This window comes from Drosophila guanche, unplaced genomic scaffold, assembly GCF_900245975.1.
Source record: "Drosophila guanche unplaced genomic scaffold, DGUA_6, whole genome shotgun sequence".
Taxonomy (NCBI): Eukaryota; Metazoa; Arthropoda; class Insecta; order Diptera; family Drosophilidae; genus Drosophila; species Drosophila guanche.
In genome coordinates, this window is record NW_022995745.1 from 3542253 (window position 1) to 3560920 (window position 18668).

The 18668-nt window shown below is 47.9% G+C and overlaps 2 protein-coding genes across 2 annotated transcripts; both read right to left on the bottom strand.

Annotated features, from left to right (window-relative positions):
- Positions 1-1063: 1063 nt before the first annotated feature.
- Positions 1064-3914, bottom strand: LOC117580656 (L-asparaginase). The gene is made up of 4 exons (XM_034267259.1): positions 3140-3914; positions 2845-3080; positions 2033-2782; positions 1064-1966 (listed from the first exon to the last, which is right to left on the bottom strand). Exons 1-4 carry the CDS (start codon positions 3390-3392, stop codon positions 1250-1252), a joined length of 1956 nt encoding a protein of 651 aa, XP_034123150.1. The 5' UTR covers positions 3393-3914; the 3' UTR covers positions 1064-1249.
- Positions 3915-4354: 440 nt separating this feature from the next.
- Positions 4355-6496, bottom strand: LOC117580657 (venom carboxylesterase-6). The gene is made up of 4 exons (XM_034267261.1): positions 5499-6496; positions 5073-5420; positions 4712-5001; positions 4355-4654 (listed from the first exon to the last, which is right to left on the bottom strand). The coding sequence occupies exons 1-4, from the start codon at positions 6396-6398 to the stop codon at positions 4441-4443; spliced, it is 1752 nt and encodes a 583-aa protein (XP_034123152.1). The 5' UTR covers positions 6399-6496; the 3' UTR covers positions 4355-4440.
- Positions 6497-18668: the final 12172 nt, after the last annotated feature.

Sequence of the window (18668 nt, forward strand, 5' to 3'; positions counted from 1 at the left end):
TATGAGCGCTGTATTTTCATAGGCATGTGGAAATCGTATTTAAATGTTTAAACTAGAAATAAAAAACAAAAAGAAAAGAAAAGAAAAACCTATAAATAAATATAAAGATAAAAGAAGCGAAAATTAAAATGACAACATAACAAACGAGGAGAAAACACAACACACACACACACACACACACATCCATACATACACACACATAAAGAAAATGAGAAAAAGGCAAATCATAAGCAAAATGTACTTGATGTCAGCTGTAGCAAAAAAAAAAAAAGAAAAAATACAATCTATATATATAGATATATACATATATATATATATATATAAAATGATATATGAAAATCAAATAATAAAATGTGGCAACGGATTTTGAGATCAGCATTCAACAGTTGTTGTACCAAACACCCCCCACCCTTCCCACTACCAATCCCCCTGTCTTACTTTCAATTGAATTATTTAATGGAAATCATACAGAACACACATGCCCCCCGACAGCACGACAGAAAGATAATGGTTAAAACAAACCAAAAGCAGCAAGAAAAACGAACCGGGGGTGTTACACAAAACAAAAATTATAATACTTAAAACATGAAATCTTAAGAACCTAAGTGTTTTTTTCTCAAAGGAAAAAAAATGAAACATTGTTAATTAAACATCAAATATCATTTGAAATAAATTTAAATAAAACCAAAAAAAAAAATACATCAAACAACCAGCTATGATTCCCACCTATGGTCATCCCTCTCTCTCTCTTTCGTGCTCTCTTCAACATCGATTTGAAAAGAAGCGAGAAAGCAGTAGCAAAGCATGAGGGCGTGTCACAGCAATACAACTAAATTAGTACAGAATGGTGGTAAAACGTACACTTAAAACAGTTGGGAACACTTTCAACACTAAAGTAGGTTCCCCAAGTAAAGATCTTCGACTTTTTAGGAACAATTAAGCTACTACAGTGGAACAAATGCACTTAAAATGAATTCAACGCCCAAAAGTATGCTATGAAATGCATGATTCGTTCGCTTTTCGGTAGTTTTCTGTTCTTTTCTGGAAATCAGTAAACTCAAGATTAACTTTAACACTTTTTCTGTTAACAGTCATTTATATAATTAATTTACACACTCAACAAATAGTTTAAGTCTTATGCTAAGAGGAACCACCAATCCAGACTAGACACAATATAGCACAGACACAGATACAGATGTTGCACGAGGCAAACACTTAAGTAACGGTGGCATGAGTAAAGAAACAATTTCTAAGCTGCACATAGAGCCGCTTTCAGCATATCCACAAGGGCTGTATGGCCGCCACGCTCCGCATAGTCCAAGGCGCTCAGACCGAGCAAATCCTTCTCGCTGGCACTCTCGAAGTAGGGCAGGACGTACTCCACCACCTCGGGGAAACCGTGCAGGGCGGCCGCATGCAGCGCCGTGCGTCCCGATGGATCCGGCTGCGAGAGATCGGCGCCCGCATACTGATACGATTTGAGGCGCATCAGGGAGCCGCGGGCAGCGGCCGCGCACAGCTGCTCGCCGACGGCCCGAGAGGAGCCGGTCAGGTGGGCGCCGCAATTGATGAGCAGTTGGATGATCTCGTGGCTGTCCGTGGAGACGGCCTCCAGCAGTGGCGTGCGATCGTAGCGATCGCGTATGTGGACAGAGACACCGTTGTGCAGCAGATACTTGACGATCTCGACGTTGCCCAGCTGACAGGCCAAGTGCAGGGCCGTCCGTTGGTCGTGATTGGTGCCGGACAGATCGGCGCCGTATGCCTTCAGGTTGTTGATCTTCTTCAGGTCTCCCTCGGCGACGGCCGCATTGATCATGGCCGGGAAGAGGGTGGCGCCCAGCTGGTCCAGCTCCTGGGGCGAGGACAAGTGCAGAGAGCGCGCCACAGCATCCACCAAATCGTAGTCCTCCATCTTGGGTGCCGTCACCGATGTGAGTTCGCCGCGAAGATTCGACTGCATCATCTGGAACGCGAATTAAACACTTTATTGGAAAGTCCTAAACGGAAGCGAATCGCTTGCGTTGCTCACCTGCTTCTTGACATCCAGCGACCACTCCTCCTTGCCAATGACATAGGCCAGCTTGGATAGGGCCGCTTCGGGGGTCATGTCATAGCCAGGAATGACGCCCAGATCGCAAAGCACCTTGCCGGTGTCGTAGATCTCCGCCACCGAACCGTTGGGACACTGGGTGCAGTTGATGATGATTACGCCACGATCGGCGGCCGCCTGCAGCTCATCGATGAGGTCGCGGCGATTCGAGGGTATGTTGCCAGAGCCGAACGATTGCAGCACCACACCCCGGATGGGGGGCGCCAGGAAGGCGCGGAATGTGGAGAGCGAAATGCTCGGAAAGATTCGCAGCAGGCCCACATTCTCGTCCAGATTAAGGTGCACACAGAAGCGTTCGATGCTGCAGGGCCGAAAGATCAGGCGATAGTCCACATTCACATCGATGCCAATCCTTGCCAACGGCGGCACATTGGGTGAATCGAAAGCGTCCAGCGAGTTGGAGCTGACCTTCACCGTGCGATTGCCGCGCATCAGTTTGTGGCCAAAGAAGATGCACACCTCCGGTATGATGTAGTTGCCGGCGATGATCAGAGCGGATGTGAAGTTGTCCTTGCCATCGGTGCGCGTCTCAAAGATCGGTATCTGTGAGCCCGTGATGATCACCGTCTTGCCGAGATTCTCCAGCATAAACGACAGCGCTGAGGCGGTGTATGAAAGCGTGTCGGTGCCATGCAGCACCACGAAGCCGTCAAAGAACTCGTACGATTGCTGACAATTAAATTAGTTGCTCGATTAGTTTAGTTCTTAGCGAAGCGCTGATGCCCACCCACCTGTATATCGTTGGCAATGCGCGCCCAGTCATTCATCGTCATGTTGCTGCTGTCCAGCAGCGGCGTATATTCGGTCACCTGGTACAGGACCCTTCTGTCCACACCCTGGACAAAGGGCAGGACAAGCGGCGCCATCGATGCCGAGGCGCCAAAGCGTCGCAGCGCGTACTCCTCGTCGTGGATGTTCGGATACTTGCGAATGCTGCGCACCAGGGCATTGGGTATGGGCGCCAGCACTGAAATGGCAACAAAAATGAAGATGAGTGAGAGCAGAGGACAGAGTGCAGATGCTTACCATTTCGTTCGTTTCGCATCATGCCGATTGTGCCGCCCGTGTAGATGACACGCACCCGTGCCTCCTTGATGTCCTGGGCCATTAGTTTGCCGTCGCTTTTATTCCGCCGTATAGTGGGACTTGGCAGCGTTGGCGAGGACGGCGCCATGCCCTTGTCGATGGACATGAGGCGCTCGTGCGTGGGCACCCGTACCTGTATGTCGATGGGCTTGCTGGCGCCCGTCGTCTCAGCTCTGCCACCGTTCGCAGACATAGCTGGCAATCTACTGGGGAAACCGTTTGGCTTGAGATTCTATTGCACCTTATCGCTCGGGTCTGTATCTTTGGCTGTGGCGCTGTGTTATTCAGTGGAGAGGCGTAAACTAATAATCCATTAACCCGTGCATCTGCGGCGTGACTGGCTGGAAACTATTACGCCCTGCTACTGATGGTTACGCGGTTTCGCTGTTGATTATTTGACCAATTCGTTATCAGGTGAGTGAGTGGCTGGGCATTGGTTTATACCGCGCCGCGATTCAATCTGTGTTTTAGCAGCGACGACCTAGGGGGTCGGCGGTACGTCAGTTCACGTGGGATTTCTAATTGCGTTTGCCCGCAAATGCTTCTCGTATCTGACGGAAATTGAAAGTATGTTCCGCTCGCTCTGTGGCAATCAGATACAGATAGCAGCTCCTTCTTTGCTATGGCCGCCGCAGACTTTGGACGATGTCAGTTATGAGTAATCTAATGAAATTCAAATGCTATGGGTATTTCCTCACTTTCTGTATGCCCATGTTCAAGCTTGTGTAGGTACAATCCCTTATATACACAAATTAACATGTGTACATTTGTACATTCGTAGAGCACCGAGCAGCTGACTATCGATATTTCTATTTCGGGCATAAGTAACTGTTAATTTATCTATTTTCTATTCGTTTATGGTACGACCAGTGGACCCAGTTGGAAGGGAAGAAGTAACAACAGTAATGGATTTTATTTACCATCTGTTGTATGTGTTTCTGCGTATTCTATTTATATTCAAATACATAGCTTTTGTATTTGTTTACTTAACCGTTTAACCATTTCTCAATGATATGGCAACATTATACAAGGCTTGTATCATATTTTCCACATCTGGCACGTAGAAGTTTCACCACTCTGGCAGCATCTATGCGCCGTTATGTTAGAAAAGTGATTTTTTCAATGGTAATAAATGCAATTTGAACATTTCTTGTCATCTTTCACTTGCAGTGGGCGCCCATGCACCGATATATATAATAACATAAAATAATGTAAATATGCATAAAGATAGACTCATTGGATTATAGCTCATTGTGTCGATGTGTGGCGGGCACATGCGGCTCCAGGTCGCGCCAAAAATTAACGCGCTGCTGCATCAACTCGGCCTCAATGCGGAATAGCGACTCAGCTTCTGCGTCATCAGCTTTGCTGCCCAGACGAACAAACTCCACCGGATAACTGGACGAAGGCTGCCATATGGGCAGGTTTAGTGAGGCATTCGTTGGATTTGGATTGCTGTGGATATGGAAAATTCATTAGAAAATTCCATTAAATGACTGCGGCAAAACTTACCCCGTTCGGGCGAAGCTGACCCAGATGTTCAGCATAAGTTCGCGCAGCTCCAGATCCTGGCGTGTGGGCACCGCACTCACGAACAGCTCACGGCCAATGGGAAACAGATACTGCAGCTCCTCAGCGTGACAGGCGCCGTAGAACTCATTGCGCTCTCCCTTGAAGATCTCCGAGAAGCTGGCGGCTCCCTTGTGATCGAACAGGTACACATATGTGGGACCGCCACTCTGGGACAGGCGCAGACGTAAGTATTCATCAATGCCCGCAACGAACCAGCCATCCGAAATGAGCTGCAGGGGCGAGAGATGGAGATGGAGATGGAAATTCGTGGATTTAATCCTCTTGCAGATGCACCACTCACATCGGTCAGGTTCTGATGGTTGGACTTGTCGTAGTCGTGGCCCGCCTTGAAGTAAAAGTCCTCGATGCGCTTCGTTATCTGCTGCTGCACGGCATTCTCGTGATGATCGTAGTTCAGCACCACGGGCAGCACCTGCTCGAACTGCGCCTTGAAGTCGTCCATCAGCTGGGGCAGATTGAGCAAGGCCGCCGTCTTCAGCAGCCCCTCCTCAGCGGTGGCGCCCACCAGCAGCGGCAGCTCCAGTCCATGCGGCCTCAGCGCCTGGCGCGGCGGCACCGTCAAGAATGCCTCCTCATGCTCGGGCTCTATCACCGGGGGAAAGGGTATCATGGGATCAAAGTCCCAGACCTACACCAAAAAAAGAAAAAACCATCCGACAGGTGAGCTGCCCCCAATCCTTTGAAGGATTCTATGCAATGTACTTACAAACATGTTGTACAGCGATGCGACAATGTCCTTGGCTGGCTTCTGGCGCAGACACTTCAGCTTGGATGCCCACTCTCCGGCGGAGCCGCAGCCCACCAGCTCGGCGAGCTTGGTGGCTCGCCTGGCGGCCACACCCTTGTGCGCGGGCTGGGCCCAGGGATTGAAGTAGGTGCCGGACTGGGCAATGCCGCGGTGCAGCAGGCCGCGCGACTTCTCCGACAGCATGTGATAGGTGACGCTCGCTCCGCCCGCGCTCTCTCCGAAGACGGTCACACTCTGCGGATTGCCGCCAAAGGAGGCGATGTTGGTGTGCACCCAGCGCAGCACTTCCAGCTGATCCTTGAGCCCATTGTTGCCCGGACAGTCGAGCGTCTCTGTGCTGAGGAAGCCCAGCGGCCCCAGACGAAAGTTGGCGGACACCAGGACAACGTCGTGGTCCAGCAGAAAGTCCGGCCCGTAGAAGCTGCTAACTCCAGAGCCGCACTGCCAGCCGCCGCCATGGAACCAGACCATCACGGGCAGCGTGCTGTTCGTCGCGTCGATCGTGTTCTCCGGCGTGTACACATTCAGATAGAGACAGTCCTCGGATCCCTCGATTTGCATGTCGCGCCGAAAGGGATCCCGCTGCATGCATATGGGCGCATCCTTCACCGCCAGCCGCTCGCCCTCCCAGCCAGGCTCGGCCAGGGGTGGCTGGAAGCGGAGGTCGCCCAACGGCGGCACCGCGTACGGCACACCCATGAAGGCTCTCATGTGGCGGCCATTGTGCGTGGTCAGGTGGCGGCCGATCAGCCAGCCGCCGTGCGGCAGGCGCACGTGCAGGCTCTGCGAATTACGTGCCCCACTCCAGCTGCAGTGGATCAAGAGCAGCAGCAAGGTCCGCGTGCCGACGATTGCCATTGCGTTGGCTATTGAATTGAAACTGATTTGCCTGTCGCACGACGCTGCCAGTTTTAAGATTACAACATCAGCAGCATCCGAATCCGAATCCGACTTGGCTTTGCTGTTGTTGGCCAACCCAACTCGTGCGCCGAACTTGTTTACCAAAATTTGTGTCTTACCTTACCTTACCTTGTCTCTCACTCTCTCGACATCATTAATTCTTGTATTTTTTTGTTGTGTGTGCCTCGATGTCTCGGTGTCGCGCGGTGTCGCTTTTTGCCACTCAGCATCGGCTGGGCTCGCCACCAAGCATCAAGCATCGACATTAACTTTGGGTTTCGTTTTAAAACAGTGCGCAAATTTTTGGCCACATCAAGCTTTAGTCGGATGGGCACAGTGGATCGAGGCGCGAGGTACTGCAGCTTTAATTACTTTGCTTTAATACGATAATTTGTGTAAATTAACACTTTGGCAGCACTGGCACCACAGTGCCGATATATAAATGACAAGCCAAAAATTAACGCCAAACACAGAACACCCCGCCTGCTCAGCGCACCCCCCCTGCAGAATGAGGCTACAACTATCATTTATTGAAAGATATTCATAAACAGATGCAGACAGAGATAATTCAGAATATCCGAACAGATATCCACTTACTTGCGTGTTGGTCGAATTGGAGTCAGCCAAACGTCCGATGCCTAGGATGGCGGACTGGTACTCCATTGGGCCAAGGTCTTTTACAGCATTCGTGCGAGCAGGAGTGGGCAATGCTGATGGCGAGAGCCTCACCGATTAAGTAATATGTTAATCTGAATTTTATGAATGTGCCCGAGCATACTTATGTATGCATGAAAAATATTTTGGAGCCCCCTCCCCCTCGATTCGAAAGAAGCGAAACGAAAAAAAAAACGAAACGAGACACGAAACCGAAAACCGAAAAACTTGAAAGTTGTAAAACAAAATGGAAACATTGTGTGTGGGGGCATATGAAAGTGAAGACCCCACCCGAACCCGTACCCACCTGAACCGAACCGAACCGAACTGACCTGAACCCAAGCAGAGTCCGGAGATGAGATGAGCGCTCTTCAAAAATGCCTTTGCATGCAGAAAAATGCCGACGAGCTAATAAGCGCTACATCTGGAGGCCCTTTGAAGTTGCTCCGAGTCGCTGATGAGTCCCCAAAAACTGCCATAAAGTACGCCAGGGCCAGGGTGAATTCCAATAGAGCGAAACGCCTAAACCTGAACCTGAACCTTTCATTTGTGTTACTCTTCGAGGCTGGCGCTGGGGCTGTGTCTGTGGCTGGGTGGAACGTTTATTTTTTTGTTCTCTGTCATAACTTGACTTGGGATTACTTTTTTGCAAGTTTAACTAATATGCGACCGGAGGACACGGCCCAGACAGACCTCCGAAGGCATCCAATGCACTGCGGCACTGCCACAGCCTCACTGCATGAAAAATGTCCAGGTCGAGGCCACAGATTTATTCGGCTGCAAACATTTTTAATCCACTTGAGTGGCAATTTATCAGCCGGCCAAACAAACAACCAACCAGAAACTTCTCCAATGTCCAACCAAAAGTTATGTGTGTGTAACGAAGCAACTACGAGACGAGTGCGACCTATGCAGATGCACATTCATATGTACACAAGTCATATCCTTGCACACACACATGAATATGATGGTCAGGCAGGTGCCTTTGTAACACTGCAAAAGGTGACACATCCCAAGCGGTTCAAGAGCTTAATTAATTACACTCTCGGCCAGATCCCACTGAGGACAAATGATGTGGCTCAAATTTGGTTACGTTCAAAACAAACCAAAAAATTGTCATTTTGGAAGATAAATGTAATTGCATTTAAGTTGAGTTTCGAAATTAGAAATGGGTTGTTAATGGTTTCCATATGGGCTCTGCTGTATATGTTTTATTAATAACAAACGGAACTAGTTTCTCCCACAAGGGCAAACTACTTTTTTATCGATCATTCCAATCGTGGAAGAATGTTCAAAATGTTGCTACTAGTTTGCATAGAAATTGACGAACCGATGCGAACCGGGATCCGGATGGCCGGAGCTGTTTTTCTGTGTGTTCAAAATGTCTGATTCATGTAGTACGCATTGTATTTATCTATTAATGATTAAAACCAGAGAGCAAAACTGCGACCATCACACTTGCTCCGCCGCCAAAGAAATGAGAAACCCCAACGATTTTTGGTAATTTTTTGCTATTTTTATTTAAACATTTAAATTTGTTTGAATTTTCAAAAACACTTTGGAGGCTGACACGAAACCCTTTTTATTTCAACAGCGAGGGGCCAGGTGTGTGGGGGGGGGGGGTCGGGTATGATACCCAGCAGCGGAATGAAAAATGATTTATTGAAGGTGAAATATTTATTGTTGTTTCTGTTATATTTTTTTCGTAATTTTTTGTTGGTTCTATGTTTTTTTGTTGTTGGCATTTTTTGGGTTTGTTTCTACAGTAAACAATGGCTATGCGGCATCTTTTGAATTCTTTCCACCTCCTTCGACTTGAGTTGGACGGCAGGGGGTGGGGGGGGCAAAAAAAGTGAAATAATTATTAACAAAAACAAGCGGCGAACATGGAACAACAGATGCTTAGAAGGACAAACCCATCTCCAGCTCGAGCCTCAGCTCCAACCCCACCACAGTCTCAGCCTCTCGCTAAAGTATTTATTTATTCTGCGTTTTGGGTCAATTCCTCCGGTTTCATTTAATTAAAAAGAAAAGCGAGCTCGCGAGGCATAAAAAAACCCTACGAGTAAATACACTGAGAGGAATTCAATGAAACAATTTGAAGATTTTTATCAGAGGTGAACCAATAGCCAATAAATGAATAAATAATTATAAGCATGGCAAGTTTTAATAAACTTTTGAAAATTAATTAAATATTACATACAAAATGTGTGAAGTTTCTGCTAAAATGAATGCAATTCTTTTTGTTGGAGTGTAACTATATCCATATACACCCACATGCATGGATATCTGGGTGTCCCTTTGGCTGCCTGGCGTGGCCTGTCCCCGTATTTACTTAGGATCAGGTGGTGAGCCATCCCATCCCATCCCAAGTTACGCCGGGGAGCAAACAACAATGCAAAGAAGCCGCCGCCGCCGCCGCCGCCGCCGCGGCAGGCGAAGCCAAAATTTCAATTTCGCGGTTACTGCATATTTTCCCAGCCTTTGCTCGTATTTTTCCACTTTGCTTTGACTTTGCAACTTGCGGACGGAACCAAGGGGATCCGGCACTTTTGCCAATGGAATTTAAACGAATTTTTAAACAGGCTCAGGGATTGTCCATTCCGTTACCCCTGTGACAGCCCCAGCGCCCAAAGCTTTAAAGGCCCATGGAAAACGTGTGGCTGGAGTGCAGAGCAGCGCAGCGCAGAGCAGCGCAAAGCGCAGAGCGTAGAGCTTAAGCGATAATTGGCCACTAGGAAATGTCGATGATGTCGAATCGGGAAATGCAAATTGCCAATGTCCGGAACGGGGCTTAGCCGCCTAAGCCCAATAACCCAAAAAACTTTGGCCCAGCCAACAGTGGGCTGGGGTGGCTGTTGGCTGTTTCGGCAGAGGCCTGACCTGACATGGATCAGGTTAAGCGCTCGGATGGAGGCCAAAAATTGATATGCAGCAGATGTTGCGAGGTTTACATCCATAATAGTAATAATAATCAGAGGACAGGCATTCTCCTATCCTCCCTTTTTGTCGAAGTTTTGATACCCTCACACCGAGGGTTGGATGGCTCACACACACACGCACAAACACACCACACAAATTGCTGCCTACATATGGAAATGCAAGCAGTACCCAAAGCCAGAGTACCCTGTACCGTTAGAGAGTGGGCAAGAAGTGTGGAAGAGAAAATATCAAAGTTAAGAGCGAAGCGCAGCAGCGGCAGCGGCAGCGGCGCAGCCTGTCAGAGGGATTAGCTCGCCTGATTGGACACGATGTGATTAAGCTGTCGTCAACGCAGAGGATCTGTGACTTCGTTGCTGGCACCGCCACTAACACTGTCACTTCCTCCGCTTCCATCACTGGATGTGACGTCGACACGTTCCACGTTATAGCTGCCGCCCACGTCCATCCTCCCCCGCACACTAGCCACCCACGCAGTGGCGGCTCAGGCTAAACAAAAGTGCAAACATTGACAGACGGCAGGGCAGTGTGGAGGGATAATGCGGGAGAGCGCAAGAGAGCGAAAGAGAATTGCCAGGCCAAAATTAACCCATTACGCACTCCATTAACGCAGTTTGCCTATGCATGTGGGCCCCTGCTAATTAGTTGTGGCAGCTGATGCTGCGCCCTCCCCCCTCCCACACCACTTTCGCTGATACACTCACTCTCAGGGCCACACTCACGCGGATACACTCACTCCCCCACTCTCTCTCTCTCTCTCTCTCTCTCTCTCGCTCCACCAGTCTCTCTCTGTGTAGTTAATACAATTACCGAGAACAGACAGAAACAGTTGGTCGCGTCTCAGTGTAGCTGCTGCCTGTTGCCTGCAGCCTCTAACGCAAATTTAGTTATTCCCCACGATTTAAGACAAATCGAATGCAACACACATCCATGCACGCTGGCATTAAAGTCATTAAAATAGCCAAAAAATGACCTCACAAAGCTTTGTGGTTTTGTCTGAGCGGTCTAGAGGTTATTAAATTCGATTGAAATATTCCAATTTGCTTGCGTCAGATTGTTTCCAGGAAAAATGTATGATAATACCAGCCGAAATTTGCGTTGCAAACATCTAGGTATACTCATAGCACCTTTACCGCAATTGTATGCAATCTGCGAAAAAAAGAGAGAGAGAGAGCAGCGCAGAGCAGAAAAATTTGCACATCTCTTTGCCAAACAAAAGAGAAAACTTTTTGTTCGCTTTGCGTGTGTGTGTGTGTGTGTGTGCGGGTGGCTCCCTCTTATTTCTTTATGCAAATTTTTTTGCGCCGTGCTCTTGGCTGATTCTTTCATTTCAAGTCAAGTGCATTCTCAAGTCGCTCTCCCGATTGCCGGCTGCGGCTTCCGGGCCAGTGCATCCGAATGCCCGGCTTTACCATTTGCCAACAATAACAACATTGTTAGCCATATGGCAGGCAATGCGGTCTGGGATACTCCGGCCTGTTGGTTGCCCAACAAGGCGCTAACAATCAAGTGCACAATTGCCATAAGGCCTATCCCAGAGCGGTGTATCCTGGGGTCGTGGGGCCGCCCTAGCGGAACGCCATTGGCAAGCAGTGCTAAGCAGTGGTGGGGAATGCCATTAAATTGTTGTTTATGAGCCGCAATTTGGTTTGATTTAGCAAGAATTTTCTACTAGAATGCCATTGAATCAACAGTTAATGCCAGCAGATATTTTTTATGGCATGTAATTAAAGCGAAGCAAATGCAAATATCAATTTGCACTAGGATGTAGATTTTTCTGTGCAAGAGAGGAACTCGAATTAATTGTCAAAATCAATATTTACCCAGAAGAGATGTCACACGATTGTGTGAGTATGCATGCATGTTCCGACTTAATAGCGGCCCTCCCTCCTGCCATTCCACGTGGCCTGCGATTGCTGGCCCTCAAGCAGTGTACGTATCGCTACCAGCCGTTTAACACTAACTAAGCCGCTTATGCTTCGACTTCTAATACAACAAAGGAACTGAAGGGAAGCAAAGCAAAGCTAAGGAGAAGAAAAGAAAACGAAGAAACGAAAAAAAAATAATGCCCTGTGTCCTGTGCCATGAATCGTCCCTTCCAGCGTGGATGGTGGTGTGTAATGGGGTGGAGGGGGCGGGAGAAGTTAAGAAATCAAACAGCTGACATAAATAACATTTTAATTTAAATACGGCAGGACACAACAATATTTTTTTGCCGTTAAGGTAAGCAGAAGGTACAACAGCAACAATGGGGACAACAGAAGGACATCAGGACAGAGCCAAAGAATACAAAAAAAAAATACATATTTAAACAGGATCTCGGCGACGCAAACAAAATTAAACAGCAGGAACAAGTGGGGGGCATTACAGGCCAGGCCCTGCCCTGCCCGGCCACTGGGAAGACGCAGTCCACAGTGGGGAAGTAAATTTTATTTTAAAATAAATTTATCGCCTTATCCGTTGTCCACGGCAGCCGCGGCAGTGGGACGGCAGAGAGTAGTGGGAGTGGGAGTGGCAGAAGTAGCTGCAGGAACAGGAATAGCCGCAGAGTCAAGTTCTCTTATACCCTCAGAATGGAGTCTTATGATTATGTCAAACAGTTGCTAACATTCGGCTAAAATTGGATCAGAAATATTATGTAGTTGCCATAAAAGAATGAATATCCTGCTAGGATATGAAAAGCTTCGGTCGATACTGCTGTCCTTCGTTTCTTATTGCTGTTCCTTTTGGCTTTGGATGCAATAATGCCCCTTAGCGGCAATTGCTGGACAACAATGAAGGTGGCAGCGGTGGCTTGTAGCGGGCAAACACATGAGACCAATGCCAATGCCGCGGCAGAGCTACCTAGCATCTACGACTGCCACCCGCTGGCAGCTGGACAAGGACACCGACACCGACACTGGCACTGGCTTTGGCACTGGCACTGGCACGGATGCGGACACAGTCCCAGCACGAGAGCTTCATTTGAACGAAATGAAATCATAATGAGATTTTTGCGTTCGTTTTTTGTCGCCGCAGAGGAGCAAGAGACAGCGACAGCGGGCAGGGGGTTGGGTGAGTGAGAAGGTGAATGGTAATGCGATGGCTATGGCAAGGGGATGGGGCCCGGCCCGATGATGAAGATGTGGGGCAGGGGATACGTACGGAAGGAGCAATTGCCATTGCCATGGCGCGTAATGACAAAAATTCATAATTGGATAAAGAAGCGAACGTGTGGCTGAGCTGGGTCCAGGACCAGGGCCAGTGTGTCCAGATTGAAATTCAACAGCTTTAAGGGAAATCGTTGCTAACTATGCAGTTGACTTCAAAGAGCTCAATGCAGCGATGGCTTGTGCACAGCACTTCATATATTTCTCACTGCTTGCTTGTGCCGCTATCTGCAAGCACTTCTTGTGCGAAAGCAGTGCAGTGAGAGAGAGAGAGAGCGTAGATCTCTCTATATTTATATGCATTTCAAAGCAGTGCAGTGAGAGAGCAGCAGCTCTCCACTTTAAAGCGCACTGCAAAGCAGTGCAGCGAGAGAGATCCGCTCTTCATATTTAAACGCATTGCAAAGCAGTGCAGCGAGAGAGCAGCTCTTCAATCTTAAACGCATTGCAAAGCAGATCATTATCTTAACTGTTGTTCGTTACTATGAGTTATTTAATTGTATGTGATGTTCGCTTATATTATTAAATATTGCAGCCACTTATTTGTATTTCCGTTATCACATTTGTCATTTGGTTCATGCCATGCAATTCAGCTTCGGCGGCGTGGCATATGTGTCGATATTTGTGCTGAAAACTCCGTTTATCTCTTCACACCAAACACGCCTTGTACCTTGTGGACAGAACAAAGGACACATGTCCTTCGCCCGTGCATGAGTATGTGTGCTTGGGTTTGGGTTTGGGTTTGGGGACAAGTGTGCGGCTCATTTGTCAGTTCGTTCAGTTGGATAATTGTCCTGCGATAAACAAAATTAGCAGCAATTTACGCGAAAATAGCAAAATGCCTACGAGAATGAGAATTAGGATAAGGATGAGGATGAGGATGAGTATGTGGACGTGGATGAAACAGTAATGGAAACGGCCAGAGAACGGCGACAAATGCCATCATCAGCGTCATCAACACAAAAACACATTTCCACTGTCTCCGTTTTGTGTTCTTCTATCTAGCTGTCTGTCTGTCCTGTGTGTTTGTGTTTGTGTTTGTCTGCGCAGAGGATGGGTTCAACTTGGTTAGGGTAACCCAAATTTATAGTGTCAGGATATTCATGTGTCTTTGGATGTTTCGTCCGCCTGCTGCGACCCTTCAACATTCCTTATAGTTTTGATGAGTGGCATTAATGAGTCGTCTCTGTGTCTGTCTGCCCGAATCTCCCCCCTCGCGCATCCATGGGGGTTGACATTAATGACACCCACACATGGCATGGCATCCAATTTGACAGTCAACACGACGACAAATTAGTGAAATCACAACTGGCACTGCCACTGGAGCTGCTGAACGAGTGAGCTGCCATCCCCGCATGCCCCGAAGTTCAAGTTAAAGCTAAATATAAAAAACAATAGCTTCACTCCTCACGATTTCCACTTCTATTTATTCCCACTCCACTCCATTTCATTCCATTCCATTCCATTCCACTTCTCATTCCTTTGGAAGCCATGCGAGTGGCGCCAGCTGGCGCTGACCAAGGGGTCCAAGGAAATCTCTCGGCCGGCATCGATGGCTATCGACAGCAATCGAAATGAGCGTAGCGGGACATGAGTTATTTATGGCTTTTAAGTGACAGCCAGATCTGCTGCCCGGCATCGGAAGAGGCTTTAAGAATGCGCTCCCAATGCCCAGCAGCCACTCCCCCCAACCCATGCCATAGCCCACCATTCCCACCGAGCTGTCATCTTACGTATGGAGATTTATTTCACAGTCTAAGCGCATTTGTGAGCATTTTTAATAGAGTCCGTCGAGGCGGACAGCGGACAGAGGACAGCGGACAGCGGCCAGGGTGGCTCAGCGCTGGGTTAAGTGGAGTGAAGTGTCCGGGGGGCACACAACACAATTTTGACGCTGATTTGAGGCTGAGATTGCATAGGACTTACAGCGGAAATAACAAGATTTGAACGTACATACGTAAGTGGTAGGTGGGCAGACTTATGGCATGCAGTGTACAAATGTGTACGTGTGGGATAAAGTTTTCCATGGCAGGATCAAGTGAGTGCCACCAGAAAATGTACATACAATTTGAATGAAAACTCTAATAGATCGTACAGTATGCCATTTCTTTATATGTTTATTATATATTTTTAGAGCTTCTCTCTGAAGCCATAAAGCTATCATTTATTGAAGCTGCTTGAAAGTATATTTTAAAACATTTATATTTGTCTTTAAAGTTGAAACGGAAGCCCCAAGTAATCAGGAACAGGTGGGGGAGGGCAGCCATATGGCGAATATAGCAACAATAAAGACTCCGCCTGAAAACTCCTCAAGAGTAGAGCCACAAAGGACACAGCCGAAGCAGCAGCAGGATATTCCCGTCTGATTTGCACAGACATTTCGCTGCGTGTGTGGTGCGCGGTGGTTCAAGAATTTTACTTAATTTTATTATAAAACCAAAGAACGCAGACCAAGGGGACAGCTCAAGAGATATTCCCCATCCTCCTACCCCTCCAGTGCCCAGCTCCCAGTCCAAGGCTAGAGCTGATAAGGCACTGGCAGTGGCAGCGTCTTGTGACTTTGACTTTAATGACTGGATTTATAGGTCCTTGGAGATAATCTCGGCCACCGAGTACCGCACACACACACACTCGGAAATAGAGGGACATTTTGGGGGGGTGAGGAAAAGGGACCACTGTTTTGTTTATCAAAGCCAGCGGGTCGGGGGTGTGTGGGTGGAACAAAGGAGCGGGGACTGTGACGGGGGGAAGGACAGAGGCAAGGGCAGAGAAAGACGTCGGTTGTTACAGGGTAATTAACATCAAAGCCCGACAAAGCTCATAAAAAGAAGCCAGAAGCTTCGAGCTCCAGCTCCAGCTCGGGCGAGATAAACAAACTCACATGAGCTTGAGCTTGAGCGAGAGAGACTCCTGCGATGGTGGGGGATACCCTGTGGGTATGGAGTTGGAGGTCATCAACTTGTCTGGAGTGACGACGACGACAACGTGAGCGTTTGGCGACTATTCGCTGTTCTCTCTATCCGCCTGGTCCTCGTTTTTGCTCTGGCCGCGCTCTGGTAACGTGAAATAATGTTGACAGCGGCAAAAAGGATGGTCGACACATACACACACAGGGACAGAGTGTAGAGATAGATAGGAGGACAATGATGTGGCACGCACATGTTTGAAGCAATTAAAATCAGATAAGTTATAGAAAATGGCCTGTCGTCGACATTTAGACACGGCGTTGAATGGCGCAGAGGTGTGGAGTGGCGAGGAGTCCTCCTCGTCAGTTCGTTTCCCATACGCTACATCCGCATGTCTGACTCTGGCTCGGGCTCGGGCTCGGGCTCTGCGCTGTCTCTGTCCGTTTCAGTCATACCCCAGGACATATTCTAGGACTGCTTTCTGTTGTATTATACCCTCACAGACGGCATAATGATTGAGAAAGTCGAGATGTTTGCAGTGTACAGAAAATATGCGTATAGCCAGTGCCAAAGGTTCCATGTAGACAGACAGATTTCAACTTCTAATGCTGCAGCATCGCTGCTTTTGCATTTGGTTTAGATATCATTTTAGTTATCGGTAACAATTTGAAGTTAAATTTGTATGGCTCCGCAGGAGTATCTGCAGCTTCGACCAGCAAGTGCAAGCTTTTCTGTGCTACTCAGTCATTCCCCGGAGGCTGCCGCTATCTCATTCCCACTCTCACTCTCGCTCTCTCCTCTCCTCTCCGCTCTCTTGTTCGTTCTCTGCCTGCCTGGTGTCGGTTGTCTTCCGTTAAGTTACGCCACGTTTGTCACGCCGCCTTTTGTCTGCCCTGCCTCTGTTCTCTCCTCTCCCAGCACCGACAATCTCTTTGCTCTTCTCTCGCTGTCCCTTCAGTGGCAGGGCTCTTCCTTTGCCTGACAACCGCTGCTGCGGCGCTGCTGCCGCTTGCCATAATGAATTTCAACGAGCGCTTCGAACGGTAAAGTGCCAGAGCAAAGTGACAGACACACACACACACACACACACTCCGCATACCTATTTCTATTTGTCTGTATTTGTACGTGTGTCTGCGCATAGGTGTGAAATATTGTTCGGGTTCAAATGCTGGTAAACATGAAGATGGAAACGCGTACGAGTACACTTGTCGACCATTCATTCAACACCCAATTCCCAATCTCCAGTCGCAGCCCCCAACCATAATTCCGAGTCCATCCCGTTCCCAACTTCAGTTGCAAGAACAACTCTCCAATTCGAATCCAGCCCAAGCCCAAGCCCCGCCCCACCTCGCCACTGGGACGCGCTGATGTATTCATGGCCTTGACGTTAACGGAGTGACAAAGTTCGCACCCTTCATTGCAGATGGAAGAGACAGAGCGCAGAATACAAAAAAATAACGGCATATGGCTAGGAGGTGCGTCAGTCATGGCGAACTGTGGATGACCTTTCCAAGAGAAACTCACTGAAAGCTTCAACAAAAATAGCAAAAGTTAGTTAGTTGGATCTCTAAACCCTTAAAGTTCTTATTTTATGAATTATGTTAAACATTATATATATAAAAAAAAAATTTCAGCTGAACTTTTGTCCAACTTCTTATGGCAACCGATGTACCCCTTATGGCTATACCTTACCCAAAAAATATGCAGCCACCTTTGAAATTTCGCACGCTCTTGTGTTGGCGACGCGTCGCGACGTGGCATGGGAAGCGATGCCAAATTTCGGAGCTTAAGCATACCTGTGCGTGCCATTTGGACAGCTTGCAGAGATACTTTTGAATGGCTCTTTCCGCTAAATGATGTCGTAATGTCCTGTGCGGGGCACACTGCTGAACGCTGCTGCTGTGTTGGGTCTTGAGTTATTCATTGGCTTTTCCAGCAGCACACATACGAGCATTTCTGGTTCGTCTCTTATTGGGTGTTGTCATTAATTTGATCTTTGTTTAATCTTCAATTAGACATGGGAATAGTTATAGCATTCAACGATGGATAGATTGCTAAAACAAAGACAGAAATAAAGAAAAATGAGTAAATGGAAAATGGAAACATCAATTATTTCAGCGCTCTGATAGATGTCTGATGTTAGGGAGATGGATACATAATCGTGGCACCTGTTTAAACTCCTCTTTAACTATTGGGTAGGTGTGTTGCCTTTTTTTTAAGTGGCACTCCCAGCATCCAGCATCCAGCCCGCCTGAGGAGCCAATCAGTTCAAGTTTTTGTTGCAGCACTTCACTCGCAAGTTGCCAGACAAGTAGGATCCATTCCATTCCACCCACCCACATGCAGATCTGACTCTGCGCCTCGTGCATGAACGTTTTTTGTTGTACGCTCGTCGTCATCTGTTCTGTCTCCAGTTTGCATCTCCACTGCCAGGGCCGTGGCTCGTGTTCCGTGCCATTTTCCGTGCTGCATCTTCTCCGGCATTTCCATCAGCATTTCGAATATCCACATTCGCTTGTTGGTTTTTCCAGATGCTTGGCAATTTTTCGTTTCTTTTGCGTTCTGTCGCCCCCTCCTGC

Excerpts from the sequence above, each read along its gene's own strand:
- LOC117580656 (XM_034267259.1), bottom strand. The coding sequence starts at position 3,392 with ATGTCTGCGAACGGTGGCAGAGCTGAGACGACGGGCGCCAGCAAGCCC. Across the intron at positions 3,081-3,139 it reads GATGCGAAACGAACGAAATG|TGCTGGCGCCCATACCCAAT; the intron begins GTAAGCATCTGC and ends TTGCCATTTCAG. Across the intron at positions 1,967-2,032 it reads CGCTGGATGTCAAGAAGCAG|ATGATGCAGTCGAATCTTCG; the intron begins GTGAGCAACGCA and ends TTCGCGTTCCAG.
- LOC117580657 (XM_034267261.1), bottom strand. The coding sequence starts at position 6,398 with ATGGCAATCGTCGGCACGCGGACCTTGCTGCTGCTCTTGATCCACTGC. Across the intron at positions 5,421-5,498 it reads CATCGCTGTACAACATGTTT|GTCTGGGACTTTGATCCCAT; the intron begins GTAAGTACATTG and ends TTTTTGGTGTAG. Across the intron at positions 5,002-5,072 it reads ACCATCAGAACCTGACCGAT|CTCATTTCGGATGGCTGGTT; the intron begins GTGAGTGGTGCA and ends TCGCCCCTGCAG.